The sequence below is a fragment of the Falco biarmicus genome, chromosome 7, assembly GCF_023638135.1.
Source record: "Falco biarmicus isolate bFalBia1 chromosome 7, bFalBia1.pri, whole genome shotgun sequence".
Taxonomy (NCBI): Eukaryota; Metazoa; Chordata; class Aves; order Falconiformes; family Falconidae; genus Falco; species Falco biarmicus.
In genome coordinates this window covers 24,321,021-24,344,669 of record NC_079294.1, presented here as the reverse complement: position 1 = coordinate 24,344,669, position 23,649 = coordinate 24,321,021, and the positions used below count along the sequence as shown (strand labels likewise).

The window sequence follows — 23,649 nt, the reverse complement described above, 5'->3', positions numbered from 1 at the left end:
TTGCTTAAAGATATATACGTATTTCCAAATATTCAAGCATTAATTCTCAGCCACGGTATATAAACACTGTTCCACCTGCCAGACCTGGCACATTGCTCAGAATATACTTTGTTCCATTTAAATTATAATAGATATTTCCTCAGTAAGCTGAAGGGAAAAAAACCCCCACACTTCTTCAGCTCCCTGAATGGTTCCTTAAGACCAGCTTTACTGAATATCTTTTTTTTTCTTCTCTCTCCTTCCAGATATATTCACTAATGTTTCAATGCAGAAGTTTTCCCAGCTTCTTCATAGAAGCAAGTCAACTTTCAAGGAATCTCTTGAAATATCAGTGACTACAGAAAGCAAGAAAATAAGTGATTCTGTAAAATATTATTTTGTACCTAGTCTATAGCACGTATGCTACATACTGAGTAGTACTCAAGACACAACAAATTGCAGTATGTTCTGGTACAAGTGAAGAAACATTTTTTTTCTGTAATGAAAAAAAATCTAAGTTTGACCTTTGTGTGGTTTCTTTGGATCTTTGGACAGTGCAAAAAAAGCAGCATTTTCTGAATATTATGAATTGTAGCTACATTGTAAACTTTAGCCTGTACAGACACTTCAAATTTAGTTCTAGACCCAGAAGTTTTTTCCTCATATTTTTCACAAAAGCATTTCCATTTCTACTAATATGCGTTTCAGCATGAACTTTTATTCTTTACAAAACAATTTCTGGTATTTCTGTCATTTCAAATTAACATTGAAATTGTATTTGGGTGCTAGAGTTTGCAAAATTACTCTTCAAAGCAACCACTTTCCTTCCTCGCTTCTGGACAACTCATCAATGGACATTCACATATACTTATATTGCAGGAAAGCAAACAAATGAAGTACAGTAAAAATACATCAGGATTCAAGTTTCTCCAACTTTGGAAACATATATTGATCCTGCAGGGTTTAAGGGAAAGGATGTATTGTTGCCATCCAAAATATTGGCGTCTTCTTGTTTGGGGACTGAAACAAAACTGCTGCCTCTCTGACTTTCCCCTTTCCAAGGCCTGCAATGTAAATTCTTTCATGGCTTCAATATGCAAGTTACACAAAGTAGTGCACGCACTATAATTTCAAGAGCTCTGCATTTTGAATTACACTGCTTTAAAATCACTCAAACTTAGTAAAAACTGCACATGACTGGGCTTGGCATCTGGCTGGCCTTAGTTCCCTTCATCTCTCCAGTTCTGGAAATCTCACATAGCTGCTTTAGTAGCCATGGCAATATTTAGCTGTAGCAACATTGGGGATGTAATAGAAGCCTTACCAGTGCAGCAGGTTGTCCTGGTGTGGAAATTGGAGGAAATGCTGGCCTTGGATAAGCAGAAGTCACAGCTGCTGTTTGCGAAGCAGAAGGCACTGTGGTAGGCTGTGGAGGAGCTGGAGAAACCACAGGTTTCAATTCACTGGGTTTGCCCTTCTGCTTCTCTTGCAGAAGTTTGAGAGCATCCCTGGTGATTAAACACAGTGAAATACTGACGACAAAGAAACTATTTCAAAAATTTCCGAAGTATTACTATTCCATCACTAAGTTTAATCAATTAGCCGCTTTTGTGCATTTAAATTTCTGTCGTCAAACTAAACATTAAGAAGATGATTATTATTAACTGATAGAAATTTTGTGTCTCTTATGACACCTTTTTTGGTAAATTCTCATTAACTTCTGTGAATGAAAGGGCTTGAATGTGGAGTAACAGAAAATATTTGCGTTAGAGAAGCATAACATCCATCATCACTAATTGTGAGTGTACAAGGTAATATGTGAATTGCACTAACAATTCTTCTAAATAAGATACAGTACACTTACTTCAGCTATAAAGTCTCAAATAAAAGCTGTTTCATCTGTTACATGTGTAATCATTTGAATTCAATGTAATTAATTAGTGCTCCCAGAAAACTGAGTAGTACATTTATCATTGATTTCTCTGTACCCTTTTGACATAAATATGCACAAACATCTGTAGATAGTATACAAGTCCATACTTCTTCATATGCCACTTGAAAGATAGCACCACACTAAAGTACCAAAGCCAAAAACTGAGTAACATCAAACAGTCTGAGGTATGGCTGAACTTCATTTACTCTGTAAGCATTCTCCCAGGGTCTTTATACTGATACAGCTCCCACCACAAAACTTCCCTTTTGTGGGCATAGCACAACAGGCTAAGTAAACTCTCATCTTGAAGCTGTAATACTACATCCACTCTAGATGCATTGTATTTACAAAGCAACATGCTAAACATTAGCACCTATGAGGCTAAACAGAAAGAGACTGCATTTACACTACCACTGCCAAATGCAAGGGAAATAAGCTATAGTAAAATCTCTCTTTTGCAGTTGTAACTGCACCTATACTAACAACTTGTTAAAAGACCTGTATCGGTCATAGATCTCCTCTCTTTATGTTCCAGATGCGACAACAAAAGTCTGTATTATACACCCTAGATAAATCTCTTATTACTTCGCGAAGACATCACCACAGCATGTACATAAAAGCTTACGTACACAGTTTTATTACATAAACTGACAGAGGAAATTAAAAATAAATGCAAAAATCACACTACTAAGAAGCATCCTATGGTTTCAAAACATAAGCCATAAAAACTAAAGAACAAGGCTATCTAATTTCTTTATATTACTGCTTGAGTGAGTCAATAGTTTGTGTTATTGTATTTTTGTAGAAAGGACAAAATCTCAGAACATTATGTGTTCTTAGTTCTTCCTAACAAAGTAGTACTCCAGAACCAAGAACTGAAAACTGAAAAGCTCTGTATGGTCTATATAATGCCTTCTACTGACTGCTGACTTGCTTCAATGTTTTTTTAGCTTCAATACATACTTTACCAAACTACATTAAAGTTTAGAAAAATGAATGAGTTCAGGATGTAAATCTGTTATTAAAATTGTTACTTGTTTTTCCAAATTAACATGTTAGCCAAAATCTGTTTTAAAAAAAAAAAAAGTGATTAGTGTTTAACGTAACTTCTATTATCAGGGGAAAAACTAGATTTCATTGAATGAAAATTATGTCCTAACATTACAATTTGAGGCAAAAAAAAAAAAGTAATTGCATGACCTAATGCAACTTTCCTAGTTAACATATTAGAAGCTACCAAAAATTACTTAAGGATTTTAATTTGGCAGCTGTAAGACAGACCATCTGCTCAATATATTCTGTAATACATAAAATAAAGCTTTTATAGCTTATTATATCTTTTAAAGCTAAGGAAATGCTGTAAAATTTCTTCTATGTATTATGCAAATGCCAAAAATCAGATGGTCTTACCTATCATAGCCAAGCCAAAATGCTTTAATAATTTTGCTGACTTTTAGTGTGTTAACTATAAAATGTATTGCCAAAAAAAGGCTTATTTTTAGTGTAGAAGATTCACTTAGGAGCTTTTAAAACTGATACTAATGTGTGAGTATGAGATATAAATATAATATATATATAAATTGTATTTCATATATATTCATATAGTATATATATATGTATTTGTTACACATACATATAATCCTCCCCCCCCCCCCCCCCAAACTGCACATGATTTAACTGAGTAAGAAAAACTGGTACAGCAATGACACGACTGTCATGGGTGCAAGATTACAAGCCCGAATACAGGTAGAGTTGGAGGAGGCACCACAGCAAACCCAATTAAACAGATTTCAGTGCAAGTCAGGCAAATAGATATTTTACTTGAACTGGAAAACAAAGGGTTGGAAACATCTTTGCAACTACTCTACAAACCTCTGTCAACACAGGATAGTAAAGGAAAAAGATGAGAGATAACAAACATGAAAGAGAGCAGTCCTCTCCCCAGAAAAGATACCTGAGTTTCGTAAACATTTATCACACAAAAATATGCCTTACCAAACTGTTACTATTAGAAGTCTGAAGATTCTGGCAACTGTTACACTTCACTTTACCACTGCTACAGAAGTGTATATAGTCTTTCCACTTCATGTCAGCCAAAATCCAAGAATAGGGAAAGTAAACTATTCTGTGCTCAAAATAAGCTTTGCTTGAAATGGGCAAGTTAGAGGTTATACACACACCTAAAAATCACTAAAGATTCAACGGTGCAAAAGGAGGTGCACAGATGGACACTATCTTCCTCTGGTGGCAGTTATTGTTACTAGATTGTCTCAATCCCCCTTCACCTGAACATCTCATTACTCAATTCATAGAAGATTTCCTAGAAGAAGGAAAAAGGTGAGCAGAGAATGTTACACATCAGAAACTTCTAGGTATCAGACTTACTGCACTATCTACGTTACAGAAGGAACTCATTCCTTCATAATGGCAGCTTTGGAAGCAATTTGTTGTATGTTTGCACACAGCATAGATCCCACTGTAAGTCTGCATTCAATAGATACACATGAAACGACTCTCTGGAAAACCAGCACTACATGTGTGCGCTGTGCCTTATTTATAAGCTGAAAATGCAAATGACTGAGCAGCTCTGAGATCCCAAATCACACCAACCTAGTGACAGCTGGTAGGAAGGTACAGATAGGAGGAACGTGGCCTCAGAAAAACAGTTATTATTGGTAACTATCCCCCCCGCTTTTTATGATTACATTTATAAATCCCTAGATCACTAGTAAATAGGACAAGAAAGGGCAGAAGTAGTCTGAAACAATCAACAATTTTAACATAGCTCTCCCAAACACAGTGTCTGAGCTGTTTGACTAGCATGGTGCAATCTCTGACAGAAGTTGTGAGTTACTTTGTACTGACACATCAATTTCCTAGTATATATCTAAAGAAAGCAGAGGATATTGCTTTAAAAAAAAAAAGAGCTGCCACTCCATAAAAAAAAAAAGCAAGTAGGAAGAAGACAACAGTAATTCAGCCTTGCACAGACACATAAGAGAAATGAAGTATTGCCCTACTAAGGCAGTAGATTTTAAGAGAGAAAATTATTAAGTAAAAGCTCCTATTGCTGTTAAAAGTTTTACAGTAAATTGAATTTAAAGATAGAAAGTTGGGGGAAAAGAATGTTGCTTACTTACATAACTCACTTTCTGTGTTTGTTTCTTGTTATCTGGTGAGCATGAACCCTGTTCAATAAGGAAACTCAGAGTCTGAAAGTGAAAAGTGAACTTGCAAGACTCCCTTGAAAGAATCAATCACTCACTCATCTACTTGGAAAAGAGACCATGAGTCACTAAGCTGTGAAGCATGGCATGTATTCTAACAGTAATCTCAAGTTAGCAAAAGAAGTATTTCCCTGAATAACTGTAGCAGCTTTGCAAAAATCTGCAAACATTTCATTTTGAATTGAACATAACAGCAGAGCCTGCAGGCATCTGAAAGATTAACATCATTTCAAAAGAATGGTTAAAAAAACCACAGTCTGTATCTTAAACTGACATTTCAAAGTCGAATCTTTTGTACAGAAGAAAGCAGTTTTGAAAAAAGATTTTGTTAGGTAATTCTCATAGCTGCAGAAAAATCTTCGCTACATCTCCATGACAACTAGGGAATGTTAATTTGGCAGCTGGAGTCCTAAAGTCCTAGAGGGTTTCCACATGTCATAGCTTAGTAACACGCCATAAATTACCATTACACATATAATTAAGAAAAAACTATCTCCGATAATTTGCTGTTACATAGGATATTATCTCCGTTCAACTCCTTACCTTACCTCAACTCAGCTGAAGACCACAGGAAAAAGAGTTTTGAAAAAAAACAGCAGACGCTGTCTGCTTCTCTTGGTTCAATTCCAAGTTACACTTACCTGGTTGTCTTTGAGTGGAACTAGAATTACAGTGGCTAACAAGGTCTATGTAGGTGAATGGTGGCATTTCTCAAAAAGAGTAAGTTCACCGAGAACAAAAATAAGTATTCCTGCCAAAATCTCCCCCTCCAATAACATACTAATGTGAAGATAATGCATCATTTCAAACCTAAGGGCTCTGGATCTACAACACAATTTTATATGCAAGTTCCTCACTCCAAGGCTAGAGTGCCAATCATTACATCAGAATACTCAAAGTATAGTAAACTACTAGAAGCCTGACCAAAACAAACCACAGGTTCGTAAACAAACAATCTTCAAATCAAAGATGGGGAAAAAAAAAAAACATGGGAGAAAAGCAGAACTCTGGGGTTCTTACCATTACACTTTATTGCTCTCCCCAGTCTAACAAAAAAAGGAACAAATTAAATCCCAACAGACTTCATAATTGAACTTAAGTGAAAGAACCAAATGACTCGAACTTGCCAAAGAAAAGTAGTTGAAGAAAACAGGCCACTGGTATTTTATTTTGGCTCTGAATGTATCTCCAAGTAGAAAAATTCTTGAGATGCACAAAGGTAGCTAACTGTGGTACCTACGAGTTGAGAGTGACCATCAGGCTGAGCTGCAGGAAATGTGACAGCAGTACCATGCAGCTCAGTTGGGATATAAAAACAAAAAAATATATATTTTTTTTAATTAAGACTTCTTACAGTATTTCCTAGCGTATTCTCCATATCTTCTCAACAGGTTTTTCAAATATAACTAAACCATTACCCCAAAGAAAATACTAGAACAAAAAGTTGTTTTTTTAAATAAATGGATGTTCCAAGTTCATGAAGATTGCTCTAGGTTCAAAGGAAGAAATAAGGGAATATGAGGTTGTAGCTTTACTGAAATATCTACATACTCTTTAGTGAAGATTCCTCGAGGCCCAGAAGGTGTAACATTGCTTGGATCTAGACCATGCGTTGCCAGAATGTTGCGAGCTGCAGGACTTAAGCGAACCCTAAAAAAATGGTGAGAAAAATAAACTATTTAAACAATTAGATTAACTTATTCCATTTAATGTGTATCAAGAGAAACTACACAATATATGCTCTAATGCAGAAGCAACAGCTGGGAAAGAAGAGACTTCTGCAATAAGGCAGATCCTGCACAGTGATCTTGACACTGCAGTCACACTGTGCCCCTTCATCAAGCTTTAATGCAAAGTTCAATTTAAAAACACAGTAGCAACCCTTAAACAGATCAAATTAAAGGTGGAAAATTCATCTCCAAACTTTCCTCTTACAGCAGTGATGCAATGTACTTGTGGATTCTTCTGGAAAAGGGTCATCAGTGAAGAACAAAATACATTTTTTTTAAGACCACCTTGTTATAGTAACATTAAAAAATGAGTTTTAGGAGCTCAGACAAGTGGGTTGCTCAGCTCATTTATTTATTTGGCTAGCTATAATTGCATCATTATGCAGCTTAATTTTAATTATAATATTACATTTGCACTAGCTTCAATTTTATTTTATAGGATTGATTCAGTAAAATGGCTATTTTTTTGGAAAGCAAAAGCCATATAGATGTAGCTGCATACTTCAGTATATGCTTTAGAAGACTAAATACTAAGCCTTCCCACACTCAAACCTTTTAAGCAGCATATACCTAAGATGTACTGTAATACTAGTCAACCTGTACCTGCCATCTTGACCTAGATGGGGTATGCTCAAATAGTAACATTTCTGCCTGGAAACAGAAACAGTGATCAACCACAAAGTGCAGTACATAGCTACAGAGCACCCAGTGTACCACCTTAGCATTATTCGCTTTCTGAAATGAAGGGTAAACACGCACAGAAGAGATTTCAGATGTCTGCAATGCTTCAAGTACTCTAACAGATCAAACCAAAACAAAACTAACAAAGACACATAAACCTACAGTTTTGAGTGAGTTTTTTGCATTCCAATGTTATGAAAATCACGAAAGAAGAAAATGTTTTTAATATCAAAAGTGCAAGAGCTTGGAAAAGTTTTGGACTATGCCATTTGTTTATTTTTTCTCCTTAAAAAGAAAGAGAAAACAAGTTATAGTTAAACTAAGCATCTGCTGCATAAGCATTAGTGTCCATCATATATAAACACAACTTCTTCCTAATCTAAGCTTAAAATCCTTCAAAAAGCAATTTTATGTCAGAATAAAAGCACATCCATAGGAAGTGCTCTACTAAAACTATGTTGTTCAAATTGACTAACTGGCTTACAAGCAAAGAAATATTCCGGGCAGGCAAGCTTTATTACTTTACACATACTGAAACACTCTCTTAAACAGCTTAATCCTAGGTAAAAAGGGACAAAAGATTCTTCTTAGTTCAGCTCTACTGACCTAAGTAAGAGTTCCATTTCATAACACACACAGAAACTTACTGCAATTTTCCAGGCTGATGTTCCAGTTTAGGAGGAGCTGAAACTGAAGGACCTGCAGGAGTTGAGGTAAGCGCAGGTGCTGGTGGAGCTAGAGAAGATGGATCACTACCATCAGATGGTATTTCAACTTGCTTCCAGTCCTGTCCTTCCTCTACCAGTAGACCAATTAGTGAGCCCAAGCGTACATTTTTGCTTCCTTCTGCCACCTAAATTTAGGTGAACATTTCATTTAGGTGAAAATGGGAACATTAGGTTACATATTGTGCTGTCTAGATTAATACGACTGCAGATGGTAGATGTGACAATTTCAGGCATATTAATGACACTTCATCAAGAAAATATATCCCATTTTATTCCCACTATTAATAAGATGACTCATGGCTGAAGTTAATTACAATGGCTATTATAAGGAGAGGAATATTAACTTATGCCCCAAAATCCCATACGTCTGAAGTTAACATTCAGAAATCAAAGCAAGCAAGTTACAGACCACTGAGTACCTCCAAAGACACATAACCTACTGAAACCAAAAGTGGATCCCTAATCTTTGCGAACAGAGCCTGAAAAGTTTGCTGGACACATTCAGCAGATGCACTTTGAGCTATCTACCCTGTATCTAACAGTCTGACTTTTTAAAACACAAACTTGTAAATTCAGAGTCTAAGGGAACAAAAAGAGACCAAAACTGCACAACATCAGTGCCTCATTACTTCTTTTTGAAAAATATAACATTCACTTCCCACTAACTTTCACCTCTGTGTATTTTAACATAACTGGTGCCAAATAACAAGTCTGTCCATCAAGAAAGCAATAGCGCTTATATGGTATGTAAATCTCTGTTTCAAAGATCATCTGAACAGAAGTCTACAGAAAGATAAATCTAATATAATCTAATTAGACTAGACAAAGCCAATCTAGTCTACATGTTTCTTGTAAAACGAAAATGTATCACAGTCAAAAACATCTCTGTGATGCTTCAGATAAAGGCAGTTATGTTAACAATTTAATGAAGGGCTACTCCTACAGTCACTGAATTGGTTGCAGAAGTACAACTCTTCATGTACTCAAAAGCAGTAACATTTCCAGGGCATCAGGCCAAATATAAAGAGACACCTTTAGGATCACATTTAGTCAAATACAACTAAGACTGCACCAGCCCAGATAGGGTTGATTTCATAACAAAGGAAATATTTCCTTATATAAAGCCACATTGCACATACATTTGCCTCAATGGAACTGGGACATATCTGCGACGCTGGTATTTTACTCAAGAAAATGAAAATCACTGTCATTTGAAAAGCCAAAGACAGGCACAAAAAATAAAAACATACACAGTACCAAGTATCACACTGTTCTTACTACCTTAACTGGGTTTTCTAGGCACTTAAATACTAAATAAATAAAACAGAATGCTGTAAAGACTGTACTAGGCAGATGCAAATACTACAACATTATAAGGCTGCTCTCTGCACACTGTTAACTCCACTGACAGAATCAGAATCATTTAGGTTGGAAAAGGCCTTTGAGATCATCAAGTCCAATTGTTAACCAGTAACCATTAATCCAGGACTGTCAAGTCCATCCCTAAACCATGTCGCCAAGCACTGCATCTATGGACATCTAAGGCTGTGGGTGTTGCCTGCTGGACCTTATGTCACCATCTCCCACAGCTATCTCTGGAGACACTGGCTGCTCACGGCTTGGACGGGTGCACTCTGCACTGGGTAAAAAGCTGCTGAACGGCCGGGCCCAGGGAGTGGTGGTGGGTGGAGTTACACCCAGCTGGTGCCCGGTCACAAATGGTGTTCCCCAGGGCTCCCTGCTGGGGCCAGCTCTGTTTAATATCTTTTATCAACAATGGGGACGAGGGAGTTGTGTGCGCCCTCGGTAAATTTGCAGGCGACACCAAGCTGGGGGGAGTGTTGAGCTGCTGGAGGGCAGGCAGGCTCTGCAGGGGCATCTGGGCAGGCTGGACCCGTGGGCCGAGGCCGGTTGTACCAGGTTCAACAAGGCTCAGTGCCGGGTCCTGCACGTGGGTCACAGCAGCCCCACACAGCGCTACGGGCTGGGGGCAGAGCGGCTGGAAAGAGCCTGGGGGAAAAGGGCCTGGGGGTGCTGGCTGACGGCCGGCTGAACGTGGGCCAGCAGTGTGCCCAGGTGGCCAAGAACCCAACAGCATCCTGGCCTGTATCAGAAACAGCGTGGCCAGCAGGGCAAGGGGAGTGATTGTCCCCCTGTACTGGGCACTGGTGGGGCTGCACCTTGGAAGAAAGGTGGATGGAACTTACACTGGCTCACTCTGCAGTGGAAGCTTTACACAATGTCATTTCAGTTCATACAAATTCTTGTTTAGGTAATGAATGAGAAAATGGTGATGGATACTAAATCCAGTTCTTAAACAATCATTCATCATCGGGTTTTGGTCCAAATTGAACTAGTAAGTATTTTAGGCAAAAAAAAGTCAGTGTTAATTTAAGAAGCAGCACTACTGAAAGAATAATCACCATTCTGAAATTACCCTTCTAATACTTTCATTCAGTCATTTAACTTTTTTTTTTTGCATTTTTATTGCATTACACTTAATCAGATGTGGTCATTAAAAGACCTGTTCAGACAGAAAAGGAATATATGCATGATATATATTTTACTGTTAAGCCTGCTCTTTCTTAAACCATACAGTCAAGGAAAACCAAGAAGGGTTACAGAAGTTTAATTCATTTAACGTAATGAACATTCCATCTTTAAAGGTAAAAACCAAAATGTTAGGCAAATAGTGTGTTTATTTGATTCAGTTTTCCATACTGAACTCAGTCAAGATAGTGCAGAATTGCAGTTGGCATCAAAGACCATAAAATTATTGCCCCACTTCATTTAGAAAGTGAGTAAACTTCAGCCAGGTGCTGATAACTCAGATGCATTAAACATTCTTAATTTCTCACCAACTACATCACATCTGAAACTTTTGAGTGGCCTTTGAAAGGACAGTCAATAAGAAATCATCTCCCTGTCCACAAACAGGGAGACAGCTTAATGTTATAAACCCCACACAAACATCTACTGAAAACCCAATATAGTGCAGAAACACCCACACTATACTGCAGAAAGACTACTAAGTATCATACTTGAGCTAGGGGGGGGAAAAACCCAGAAAATTCTGATCTTATTGCTCCCCTACTATTTCAGTTTCCAAAACATCAGGTTTCTTCTGTACTTTTTAGGAGACTGGAATAAAAGCTTATTTGTGTACCTATTCTGTACTCTAATACTTATGTCTACCATTTCTAGATTCCAAAAAAGAGGATTAAAAGAATCCATTAAAGACTGGGCATGTATAATGACCTATTCAATGTACTCCAATAAAGCTGCCTCTCTCCCCTTAATCTGAAAGACATTATAATTACTTTCCACCTCCTGACATCTCCTTCTCAAGCTCAGTTCTGGGCATATGATTGTTACTGGATGATGTAGATATGTTGGCTAAGGCTGAGTATCACTGCTCTGTGATACTGATATCACACAGTTGCTGAGGATTCTGGTTTTCATCTATCAAAAAGTGTGCCACAACAGCAATACACAGAAAGAAATCTGGGAATTTGGAATACAAGACAGGAAACAGCAAAAACACAGTTTCTGAAATACTAATGCTATTTGAAATAATCATGATTACTATTAGAGAAAATTTAAATTTAAAAATCAATATTGGAGTCTGCTATTCATTTTTTAATGTATCTCTAGGAATCACTTTTCAATACTATTGACAAAGACAATCCTCATATCTCCTCTTCACGACCTAACAGAGCAGCGTCTGTAAATGCAGAATAGGTACTTCATATTAAAAAAAAAATAAGGGTTACATAAATTTTTGTCAAGAAAATTGGATGCAAAATAATTTTCAGAAACATTCCTAACTGAAGAAGAGAGAATTAAAAATAGTGAAAGCATTGCTCATCCAGCAAATATTAAAATAACTCTATGGAGACTAAAATCACATTTAAGAATATGTCTGATGTGATGTTTTGTCCAGGGACAGCAGAATAGATTATCTGAAACTTATAAGATGTGTTGCTCCACAGTTGGACAGAAAATCTCAGAAGTTTCAAGGTGCTACAAAAAACTTGAACATCTGGGAAAAACTAGTATTTAGCAATGTAAATTAAAAAAAAGATTTACAAAACTCTTACTTGTTTATATAAACTAGTGTTTAAAATGCAAGTTATCCTGTAGAAATTAAACACTAATGACAATTTCTTTTAAGCCCTGACAGACTTCACTTGCAGACGAGTTCCATATTACATCACCTCTCCTCCCAACCCAGCCCCTCATCTATTTTGATGCTTTCATTTTTGCAAAGGATGTTCCCTTTGCTTATACAAAAAAAGGAAGATACTAAACAGACCATCACTTCTTAAACATTGCCACACAGGAAACTAGTCTCCCTTTTTTTGGTGAAGGGTAACTATGGGAATACATGCTGTTGTAAGAAAATGCACCTATACCAACCAAAATAGCTTTTCCAATAGCAGCAGAATCATGTCTCACTGTGCAAGAGTTTTGTGCAGAATTTTCTCTTGCACATTAATGGCTCCAGGAACTAGTTTCCACCTATGCCCATTCTGTTGTTTCCTAATAGCTAGATTGCAACTAATACCAGTATGCCTATATATAATTATGCAATTCATTCCTCTTGTGTAGATATTCCCTAGATGAGACCTCCCTGACCAAATTACATACTTACTATAAAAGTTTGTCTTCAACAGCATTTTCTTTTAGAGTGCAATCTTAGTTCTTAATGATTACAGGACTGTTAGTAGAATAACACTGTTTTAGTTGAGCAGAAAAGGCTCCAAGATTACACAGGATTACTAGCTAAACATGAGTCAATATAGACACTGCTGCAAAAAAGGGTGGGTCATAGAAGCATAGCATATTTCATTTGGGAAATGTTCCATTAAATACTTGAGAAGTATTTCACTATAAAGTCCTGATACAGCTTCAGATAGAATATTTAATCCAGTTTAGAGCACCATACTTCCAAGAGAAATTGTTAAAAAGAACTTGAAGGATTATAACAGAACAAAATAATTTTGAAAACAATCCTTTGGAGGTTGAAGAATTCAAGCTTTTTCAAGCTTGCAAAAGAGAATACTTGAGAGATATGTAAGAGTCTTCCAGTACATAAATAATTGTGATAAATGGAATAGTTATCAGCTGCCATTTGTGGCTACCGCATCAAGAGAATAAAAAACAGTTTACTTTTGTACAATTATTTACTTTTGATGACTGAGGAAATATTTTTTTCTAAATGCAAATATAGGATGGTGTCAACAGCATGTAAAGAGTCTCTGTCAGCAAATTGTCTAGGTAACTTTGAGCTGCTGTCAATGCAGGAAGCTGCAGTAATCAATAACTTATGCTTTTCTAACCTACTTTTATCTATAGCTCCTTGACTCAGCACCTTGCACTGCTATATTTCACACCTTTTTATCCACTCTGATCACACTGATATTCTGGATTATCTTCCAGGTTTTTGCAGTTAACTAACCAAGTCAATATCTACCCTTCTTAGAACTACAAATATAGCTAAGTGCTAAGACCAAAACTGGCAATGTCTTCTGAGGAAATTTTACTAGTGACACTTGTGGTCACAACAAAATTTAGTAACTACAACCATCAGAAACAGCATAAGATTTCTGTGGAAAGCCAGCCCCTCCAATTTTTAATTCTTCCCACTTTCTACATAAACTTAACTTGATTGTGAAATGATTGTATTAAACACAGTGAAACAGTGGAGCATACTAAACATCAAGGTACAAAGCAAATATCAAGGAAACAGACATTAAATTTCATGCTTATATCATTTTTCAGATGATGGTATCTCTCTTCATAAATACTTCTCAATTTTGACTGAATATCATCAAGCTTTAAATAGTGTCATTATTAACAAGTGCAAGTACATGAAGTAACATTTGCAGGGCAGCATCGTTTAAGACTTTGTTTAGTGTTAAAATAGTCACATCTTTTTAGTCCAACACCTTCATGGAGTTGTTAAGAAGCATGACTGAAATAATGGCTTATCATCTCCACAAAGGGATTTAAAGTACTTAGTAGAGTTAGAAAAGTTTCAGACACCTTATAGTTATTTATTGACCAAAAGCTACGATCACATGGATCTAAAATGCATAGAGAACAAATGTTTTTCCAGAAGAGGTACGGATTATTTGAAATCTTTGGCCTGCCCACCCCTGCCAAGCAGGGACACCTCTTTGGTAAGACTTGCACCTCTGATGTTACCCGGGACAGTACTGTTAACTAAAGTGCTGAACTTTTAACTTGAGCCCGATTGTTGCAGTAAGTGCATTTATCAACAGCAATTCCAAATTTGTTGTTATCTGTTGCCTTAATAAATCATCTGGGTTTTTTTCAACTTTGTAAAACTCTTTCAGTGAAAGTCCTTGAGAGGGATCTGACAGGCAAACATTGACTCTGAAGAGTGGCTGTATCCTCTAGATCTAAACTGCTGACCAAGTCTGAGACTAGGATTGGATCTAGCCAAATCTAGACTCCTCTCTGTGAATGAGTTTAGGAAGCAAGGGGATCCTTTCCGAACCTCATGATTCAACAGGAAGGCTTTCCCACTCTGGCCACGCATCAGACTCACACCCATTACGTGACAAAAAGATACAAAATTTGACTTGTCTTTTTAGAATATACTATGTACAGAATAGCACAAGATTTACAAGCAGACCTCAAGCAATGCAGGGTTAGAAGTAAGTTTGTTGACTCACAAGCAGAGTTCGTTACCCAGTGTGCAAGAGCCAGTCTCACACAAGGGCCGAGATATCACGTATTGCATGTCTGCACAGAGATGGATGCTAGGTGGTAAATCCACAAAGCTAGCATCTCTCTTAACACATAGTAGAACATTTTATAGACTTTGAACAATCGTTTACAATTATGTTTAGTCACACTTAAGTCTCATTGGCTCTTCAGAGCCTCATCGCCATTTAAAGGTACAGTGCTCTTTTTTTCACCACACGTTCTGTGGGGAGGGGGCTTTGTTATTAAGGAGCTTTCTTTGTTCAAGGGTGGATATTTTAGTATGCTAATTAGGATAGTTCACACACAGGTCAACTAATTTTCTGTTTGGTTGGTTCTCGTGTCCCAGTTTGATATATTTATGGTGTCTAGTCCTTCTTCCAAGGCCATGTTTTCTTAACTGTTTGTAACATCCTGTTTTTCAAATTCTTTCTTGTTTTTTATTATAGATATTTTCATACTTTGTCTAATTTCAAGTTTGATCTAATACTGAGCCAGTCCACAGGTCCTTCATCCTGATCTCTGTAGTCCAGTTGTTACTACTTTCATCTTCCTACAGAACAGGATTTAAATCCAAACATCAACAAGGAAGCCAAAAAAACCCTAGCATTATCACAGTTATATATGCACATACACATCAATAATCCAAAATGATGTTCAGATAACTTCACTCATGCCAGTTCTTATTCTTTATATTAAGCCTAGTCAATCTAACTTTAAGAATACAGGAAGTTAAAAATTCTAAGAATCATACTCTGTGTCAGCCCATCTTGTATAATGTTCCATCTTCAATGGCCAGCACAAGATAATCTAGCATGGATATCACATATCCTGGGTAAAGTATCATTCAAAATTCCACATTCCAGTAAACTGATTGTAACTTGTTTTTTTGTAACTCAGAGTAAGACATCACAAACAGCAATATTGCATGGCCATAATTCATAAGGTGCAAAACATACAAAACCCCCCAATCAATCAGCTTAACTGAAAATCCATTAAATAAATATAGAATCATGTACCAGTAGCCTGGTACATGTACAAAATTATAAATAGAGCAATTATTTCTCACTAGGAATGCAAGTACATTATTCTGAAAACTGAGCAGAAGGAAATCTAGCTATCTAAACTAGTTTTTGAGGCAATATGCTAAATGACAGTCTGAAGAGAAGTTATATCATCCTACTCAGAAAGGCAGAATCCCTACCAGTATTTTAGCCAATATGCCATCATCACTTGATTCCATGGTAATCACCGCTTTGTCTGTCTCAATTTCACACAAGGCATCTCCAGCATTCACTGTTTCACCTGCAAAATATAACAAAACTTAAAAATACTTAGCCTAAACTTCCTTTCAGATCTATTTAACCATGGCAAATAGATACTTATCCCTATAATACAGCCACTTTACATTCTTTAATATATTCTATAGCTACTTGATCCCCCATCATTATTTATTATATTGTATCTTTCATTTCCAAATAAAAGCACTAAGATTCAGAGACACAAACTGCTGCACCAGAACATTTAAGATATTCCAAATACTTATGTTTACAGTAGGTTTTCCAAAAGGAAGCACACACACTTTTTTTTTTTTATTTCCAGAACACCACCACTCAGTAACACTACAATGAATAAAACCCTGAGCCTTCCATATTCATTACTAGCCATGAGTCAAAGCAAGCTATTAAAGACAATGGCACAGGCAACATCTTCAACTAAGTACCAGAGTTCTCTAGTTTGTATCCACACTATTAAAGTTACTCAAGTAAAAACCTAAGGAACTTTAATCTCTTTGGAAAGCATGTCTGCAAGTTTGTTTCCCCGATCTCCTATATAGTTAAAAAGGTGTATTAGAAACATACTTACCTTCGTGAAATAAAAATATGCACAACTGTTAGAAATTGCTTTTACTACATCACACAAATCTATGATTAAATTTGAAGTATACTCTTCCTTTGCTTTTCAAGTGTATCTGTAGCTGCTGGCTCATGATAAAGACATTATGGATCTGGATTCTTTCAACAGATCAATTTATAATATCTTTACTAACATAAATTATTTATTAACTTAAAAAAATCAGGTACTACTTTTTGTACTCCCCAGCCAAGTTCCATAATGGGAACATCTATGGCTTAAAGTTATGTAAGTGACTAAGTTTTGAATGTTTCCATTGTTCGCTACTGCAGAGATCACAAGCATCACACAACACTTCATTTTCCCCTTCTAATTCTGGGAGTCCTGAAACAGGAAATACTTATTTAATAAGAAGTGTTTATCTCTTACCTAAATACAGGAATTTAACTGCACTAGGTTTATTCTCATGCTTAAGCACAACAGAGTGATATCAGGAATTAAATTAAATGCTTAGACAGGTAATAACATTGCAGCATTTCTGGTACTGGGGAAATACTAAAATTTTATTTCACGTAAAAGTTGTAATCATGCGTTAGGCTTATATGTATTGTCCCTATTTTTCAGTGCTCTGTAAGGAAAAGGTTATCCTATTTTGTTGGAGGCCAAAACATTCAACTACCTCAACATTTTTCAATGTAATTTCTATTTTAATGTTGGCCATAGTAAAAAATGTTCCTATGATGGAACTTGGCAGGGGATTACACAAACTAGGACCTGATCTATTTAATTTAATAATCTAATTGCCACACTGTACTTTGCAATAACTAGAGTATAAACATTTTATATAACAGGAAGTAAAAATTCCAGGCTCTATACCATTGTTTTAATTCCATTAGATCATTAATTCAAGTAGCCCATGTATCAGACCATTAGGTAAGCACTTTACAGATGTTAAGAAATCAAACTGTTGGGCAAATTCTTTAACCTACAGAGCTAAGACAGGCAAGCAGAAAGGAGCTTAACTCTGTCTTAATTAGTCTCTTCTCCCAACCTGTAATCAGATTGTGTGTGTTCTGCACCATTAAATAGAAATCTCAGTGCTAAGCAACCTGCAGCTGTAACTCCAACAGTGCAAGCCAGTCAAACCAAGTACCTTTATCCATGTCTTTGTCACATATGACACATCTCTTAACTTGGATACGTGAGGCTGTTCACAGAAAGCTATAGGATTCCCTTACACTGGGGAAGTGTCGTGGTTTAGCCCCAACTGGCAACTAAGTACCAGCAGCCTCTTGCTCACTCCCCCCGGCCCCTGGTGGATGGGGAGCAGAATTGGAAAAGGTAAAACCCACCGGCTGAGATAAAGACAGTTTAATAATTGAAATAAAGTATACTACTGATACTAATAACTGTAAAGAAAATGATAACAGAAAGAGGTAGAGAAACAAAACTCAAGGGAAAAAAAAAAACCAAGCGATGCACAATACAATTGCTCACCATCCACTGACCGATGCCCACCCAGTCCCCAAGCAGCAACCTGCGCCCCTCCAACTGCATTGCCCTAGTTTACGTACTGACCATGACATCATATGGTATGGAATAACCCTTTGACTAGTCTGGGTCAGCTGTCCTGACTGTGTCCCCTCCCAACTTCTTGTGCCCCTCCAGCCCTCTCACTGGAAGGGCCCATAAAACTGAAAAGTCCTTGACTCAGTAGAAACATTACCCAGCAACAACTAAGAACATCAGTGTGTTATCAACATTATTCTCACACTAAATCCAAAACACAGCACTGCACCAGCTACTAGGAAGAAAATTAACTCTGTCCCAGTCAAATCCAGGACAGGAAGGCAAGAGGAAAAGTCTTCAGAGAACTGGGTAAACCACTTTTCCACTACTATTTTTGTTTTCCTTTCACTGCTGCAGCGAATAAATGGGCCCAAGTTTGGAATGCAATTAATTAAATGCAATTTTAAGAATACTTCATAGCAGCATTCAAAAATTTCATGTGTTTCAGTACCGAAATGCAATGGAAAGGATCATCATTATTTTCATTAGACATTGCAAAATTTGTGACAGCTCCTAAATGATGTCCATTTTGATGTCAATTATAAATCAGCTTTCCCAATAGATAACACTGGAAAGAACACTTTTGCAGAGCACATCTTTGCTCTTACACTTTCTAATGAGAGAACAGTATTTGCAACATAAGTTGCATGAATGCCAGCTCTCAGAGATTATATATAACGCCCTTGAAAAATCGTGAGTGGGGTTTGCTTGTTTTGTTCATTTTTTTAAAGTGGTTGAGTTCTTACAGATAGGCTGAATGATTAGGATCTCTACTGAAGCCAAGTATCCCTCTAGATAACATCCAACTGGCATTCAAAAGCCTACATGCTCTGTTCGATTACTGACAGACAAGTATCCAAATCACAAGACACAAAGTGCACTCCTTGATGTACTCTTTGCAAATCAAATCAAAGCTGTCTGAGCATAAAGACCCTCTGGAATCAGACTGAGAAGTCCCTGGAGGTGATGTTTCAGAAGGTGGCAAAGATGTACTGCATGAGGAAACTGCTAGCACTGTTGCTTATTCCGCTTCCTGCCCACAATAACAACAGGATTTCAGTCTCCTGGGCCATCAGTCTATCATCTTTCATCAACATTAAATTCATACATAATAAATAAAAGTTTTTAGAAACACAGTTTATTTTTATGAGAATTACTTTATTACCCACAGGAATCAATACAAAACTGCATTAACAATGAGAAGGAAATAGTAAAGCTGTCAATTAAGTTCAGCATTTTTCCTTCTGCAGTACTGAAACCAGACCACAAAATGAAAACATTTGACATTTACACAAAGAGCAGAAAAATCATAATAGTATTCTACTGACCTCTGCTGGTTATACAGTGGGAAAAACATTTCATATGCCATCATCAGCTTGCTTCTTCCAATTGTTTTAAAATATTTATTTTCTTAGATACGAGATTATCAAACATTTATATTCAGTAATGCCACTACATTTAGATGGCCAAGTCACTGGAGGATTATGCAGTTATGAGCATCCCTTGCAGACAGAAGGGGTATAAGCATTAAATCACATTGGTTTTTTTCTTCAAAATTTATCTTCACATTTTTAATGTTGTCCTTATGATTATTTTCCAGACTGTCAGAGGAAAAACACATACATAGGAACTAATTACAGTCACAGACGTGCCAAATATCACTCAAGCTCAAGATAGGTGCATCCTCATTGAGTAAGATACCAAGCAGGAGCCCTGCATGGATGAGTAAGGAGATTCTGGCAGAAATCAAACAGAAGAAGGAAGTTTATGGGATGTGGAAAAAGGGACAGGCCACTTGGGGGAGGAATACAACGATGTTATCAGAATATGCAGGGAGGTGATGAGGAAAGCTAAGCTCCATTTAGAATTAAATCTGGAAAGGGAGGTCAAGGACAACAACAAAAAAGCTTATTTAATTACATCAGCAGGAAGAGTATGACTAGGGAAAATGTGGGCCCACTGCTGAATGTGGTGGGTGCCCTGGTGACAAAGGACACAGAGGAGGAGTTTCTGAACGCCACCTTTGCTTCAGTCTTCACTGCCAAGGCCGGCCCTCCGGTTCCCCAGACCGTGGAGGCAAAAGAGGAAATCTGGAAAAAGGAGAACTTTCCCTTGGTCAAGGAGGATCATGTTAGAGATCACTTAAGCAAACCTGACACCCACAAATCCATGAGCCCCGATGGGATGCACCCCCAAGTGCTGAGGGAGCTGGCAGATGTTATCGCCAAATCACCCTCCATCATCTGGGAAAGGTCATGGAGAACAGGAGAGGTGCCTGAGGAGTTCAGTAGTCAAAAAGGGCAAGAAGGACGACCCAGGAAACTACAGGCCATGAACCTCACCTCCATCCCTGGAAAGGTGATGGAACAGCTCATCCTGGAGGTCATCTCTAAGCATGCAGAGGAAAAGAAGGTCATCAGGAACAGTCAGTGTGGATTCACCAAGGGGAAATCATGCCTGACCAGCCTGATAGCCTTCTATGATGGAATGACTGGCTGGGCAGACTAGGGGAGAGCAGTGGACGTTGCCTACCTTGACCTCAGCAAGGCTTTTGACGCTGTCTCCCATAACATACTCATACAAAAACTCAGGAAGTGTGGACTACATGAGTGGACAGTGAGCGGGACTGAGAACTGGCTGAATGGCAGAGCTCAGAGGGTTGTGATCAACGGCAGAATCCAGCTGGAGGCCTTTAGCTAGTGGTGTTCACCAGGGGACAGCGCTGGGTCCAATCCGGTTCAACTTAGTCATCAGTGACCTGGATGAGGGGACAGAGTGTGCCCTCAGCAAGTTTGCTGATACAGAACTGGGAGGAGCGGCTGATCCACCAGAAGGCTGCGCTGCCATCCAGTGAGACCTGGGCAGGCTGGAGAGCTGGGCAGAGAGGAACCTCACAAAGTTCAATGAAGGCAAGTGTAAGGTCCTGCACCTGGGGAGGAACGACCCCACACACCAGCACAGGCTGGGGCCTGACCTCCTGGAAGGCAGCTCTGCCAAGAAGGACATGAGAGTTCTGGTGGGCAGCAAGCTGCTCATGAGCCAGCAGTGTGCCCTTGGGGCCAAGGAGGCCCATGGGACCCTGGGGTGCATTAGGAGCAGTGTGGCCAGCAGGTCAAGGGAGGTGATCCTCCCCCTCTGCTCTGCCCTGGTGGAGCCACATCTGGAGTGTTGTGTCCAGTTGTGGGCTCCCCACTTCAAGAGATACAGGAAACCAAGGGAGGGGGTCCAGCAGAGGGCTGCAAAGATGCTGAGGGGACTGGAGCATCTCCCTTGTGAGGAAAGGCTGAGAGAGCTGGGCCTGTGTAGCCTGGAGAAGAGAAGACTGAGAGGGGATCTTATCGATGTCTACAAATATCTTAAGGGTGAGTGTCAAGAGGATGGGGCCAGGCTCTTTTCAGTAGTACCAGGTGACAGGACAAGGGGCAATGGGCTGCAACACAAGAAGTTCCTTCTGAATACGAGGAAGACCTTCTTTACTTTGAGGGTGACAGAGCACTGGAACAGGCTGCCCAGAGAGGCTGTGGAGTCTCCCTTCTCTGGAGACATTCAAAACTTGCCTGGACATGACTCTCTGCAACTGTCTCTAGGTGAACCTGCTTTAGCAGGGGGTTGGACTAGATGATCTCCAGAGGTCCCTTCCAAGCCTGAACATTCTGTGATCCTGTGATTCAGTTTTGGTCTTGTTTCTAAATAGAAAGTAGAGCAATAGAAATCCTAAAATATTTTTTATTTTAACTTAACTAACATAGGAGCTTCTTTTTCTCCTTTTGTAATAGGGTGGAAGCGTAGTGGAAAGACTGAGAAAAACCATTGTATAGATGTTACGTCTTAAGACCTTTTCATAATGAAATTGATTCATTTGTGTTGTGGAGTCAACTGGAATCTACTTCAATTCCTATTGTGCTCTCTTCTGTGCTTTCTCTTGCAATTTTGAATGTTATATTTACTGCAAAGCAGACTACCGTTCATTTTTTATGTTATTGTTATTTACAGTTATTGACAACTAATGAATAGAAAAAGGACTTTGGATTGTTCCTTCCTTTCTGTATAATCTTTGACTTGATACTTGACTCACTGAAGCTTCAAGTTTCAAGAACTGCTTTCTACAGACATAGCTGCCATATTTCCTAGCAAATTCTGCAGAAATTCTTACTAGAAGCTTTACAAGCAAAAGGTCATGTCCAGTACTGGAGCAACAAGCTGCTTTCTGGCCACCTCTCAAAATGTATTCAAAATATATAAAAGCAAAGTACTCCAGCAGCACAATGATGGAGGCTGTATAAACACTTAGAAGACTAGCCAAAGGAAATGGCTTATTTAGGCAGAATAGTCAAAACACACATTTAGCTCACCAAATTGTGTCTCTCAAAGATAATATGCTTTAAGAGATTTTCTTTTCTCCAAACACATTCATCGCTTTAACAAAGGTAAAAATGTTTGAGAACAAGATATATTCCTACAGTCATTTAAAACTCCACAACGCATCCTATACCAATGGACAAATGCTACCTGGAATCCAAAACTACAGTAAAAACACAGGTTTAGTATTAAATTGGAGAGGGGAAAAGATAGGAGGAGAGGGGAGAAGGATTTCCTGGCAGAACAGGGACTGCTGATTCTTCTGCAGATCATTTTTCATTTACATATAAACTATGTGAAGTGAGAACATACACCCAGACTATTTCTCCAGCTGCTCCAATGTATTTTAACAGAAGTACATTGCTTTTCAGTTGTCAGAGCACAGAGAACCTAAGATAACCAAGGTTGTTAGGCTTTTTTTGGAGGAGTAGTTTGGGTTTTATTTTGGGGTGTTTTTTTTCTTGGAAAGAGATTTCCCCATTTGCAATTTGGGTTATGAAAGTAATTTACATTTTTCTATCAGCTTTAATTGTAGACTATTGCTTAGATATTTAAGTGCTGAATAAAACTATAAAAACACCAATCTTTCATATAATTCTGTAATGTAGTGGAATAATGAAACAGAGACCCTCCCTGAAGTCAAAGGCTCTCAGCTTTCCAAAGTTACTGGTCTGTATGACAACACTGGGAATTAAAAACAACACACACACACTCACACCCTCGAACAGCCTAACGGAAGCTTTTCAAAAATATGACTGATGCAACCTTTTGAAAGGGAACTAAAGGAAAAACATTTCAAGAACAAACAATTTCAAAGTGAGTATTGTTCAGGAAGACAGCATCCATATACCAAA

General features: G+C 38.0%; 1 protein-coding gene across 3 annotated transcripts in view; it reads right to left on the bottom strand.

Moving 5' to 3' along the window:
* PDHX (pyruvate dehydrogenase complex component X) overlaps positions 1-23,649 on the bottom strand; it is a 51,235-nt gene that overhangs the window by 17,425 nt on the left and 10,161 nt on the right. For all 3 annotated transcript variants that reach the window (XM_056345067.1, XM_056345068.1, XM_056345069.1), the window contains 4 exons: positions 16,218-16,318; positions 8,198-8,403; positions 6,691-6,789; positions 1,304-1,487 (listed from right to left, as the gene is read on the bottom strand). In XM_056345067.1, the coding sequence (XP_056201042.1) occupies positions 1,304-1,487; positions 6,691-6,789; positions 8,198-8,403; positions 16,218-16,318 (590 nt within the window). The remainder of the gene's footprint in view (positions 1-1,303; positions 1,488-6,690; positions 6,790-8,197; positions 8,404-16,217; positions 16,319-23,649) is intronic.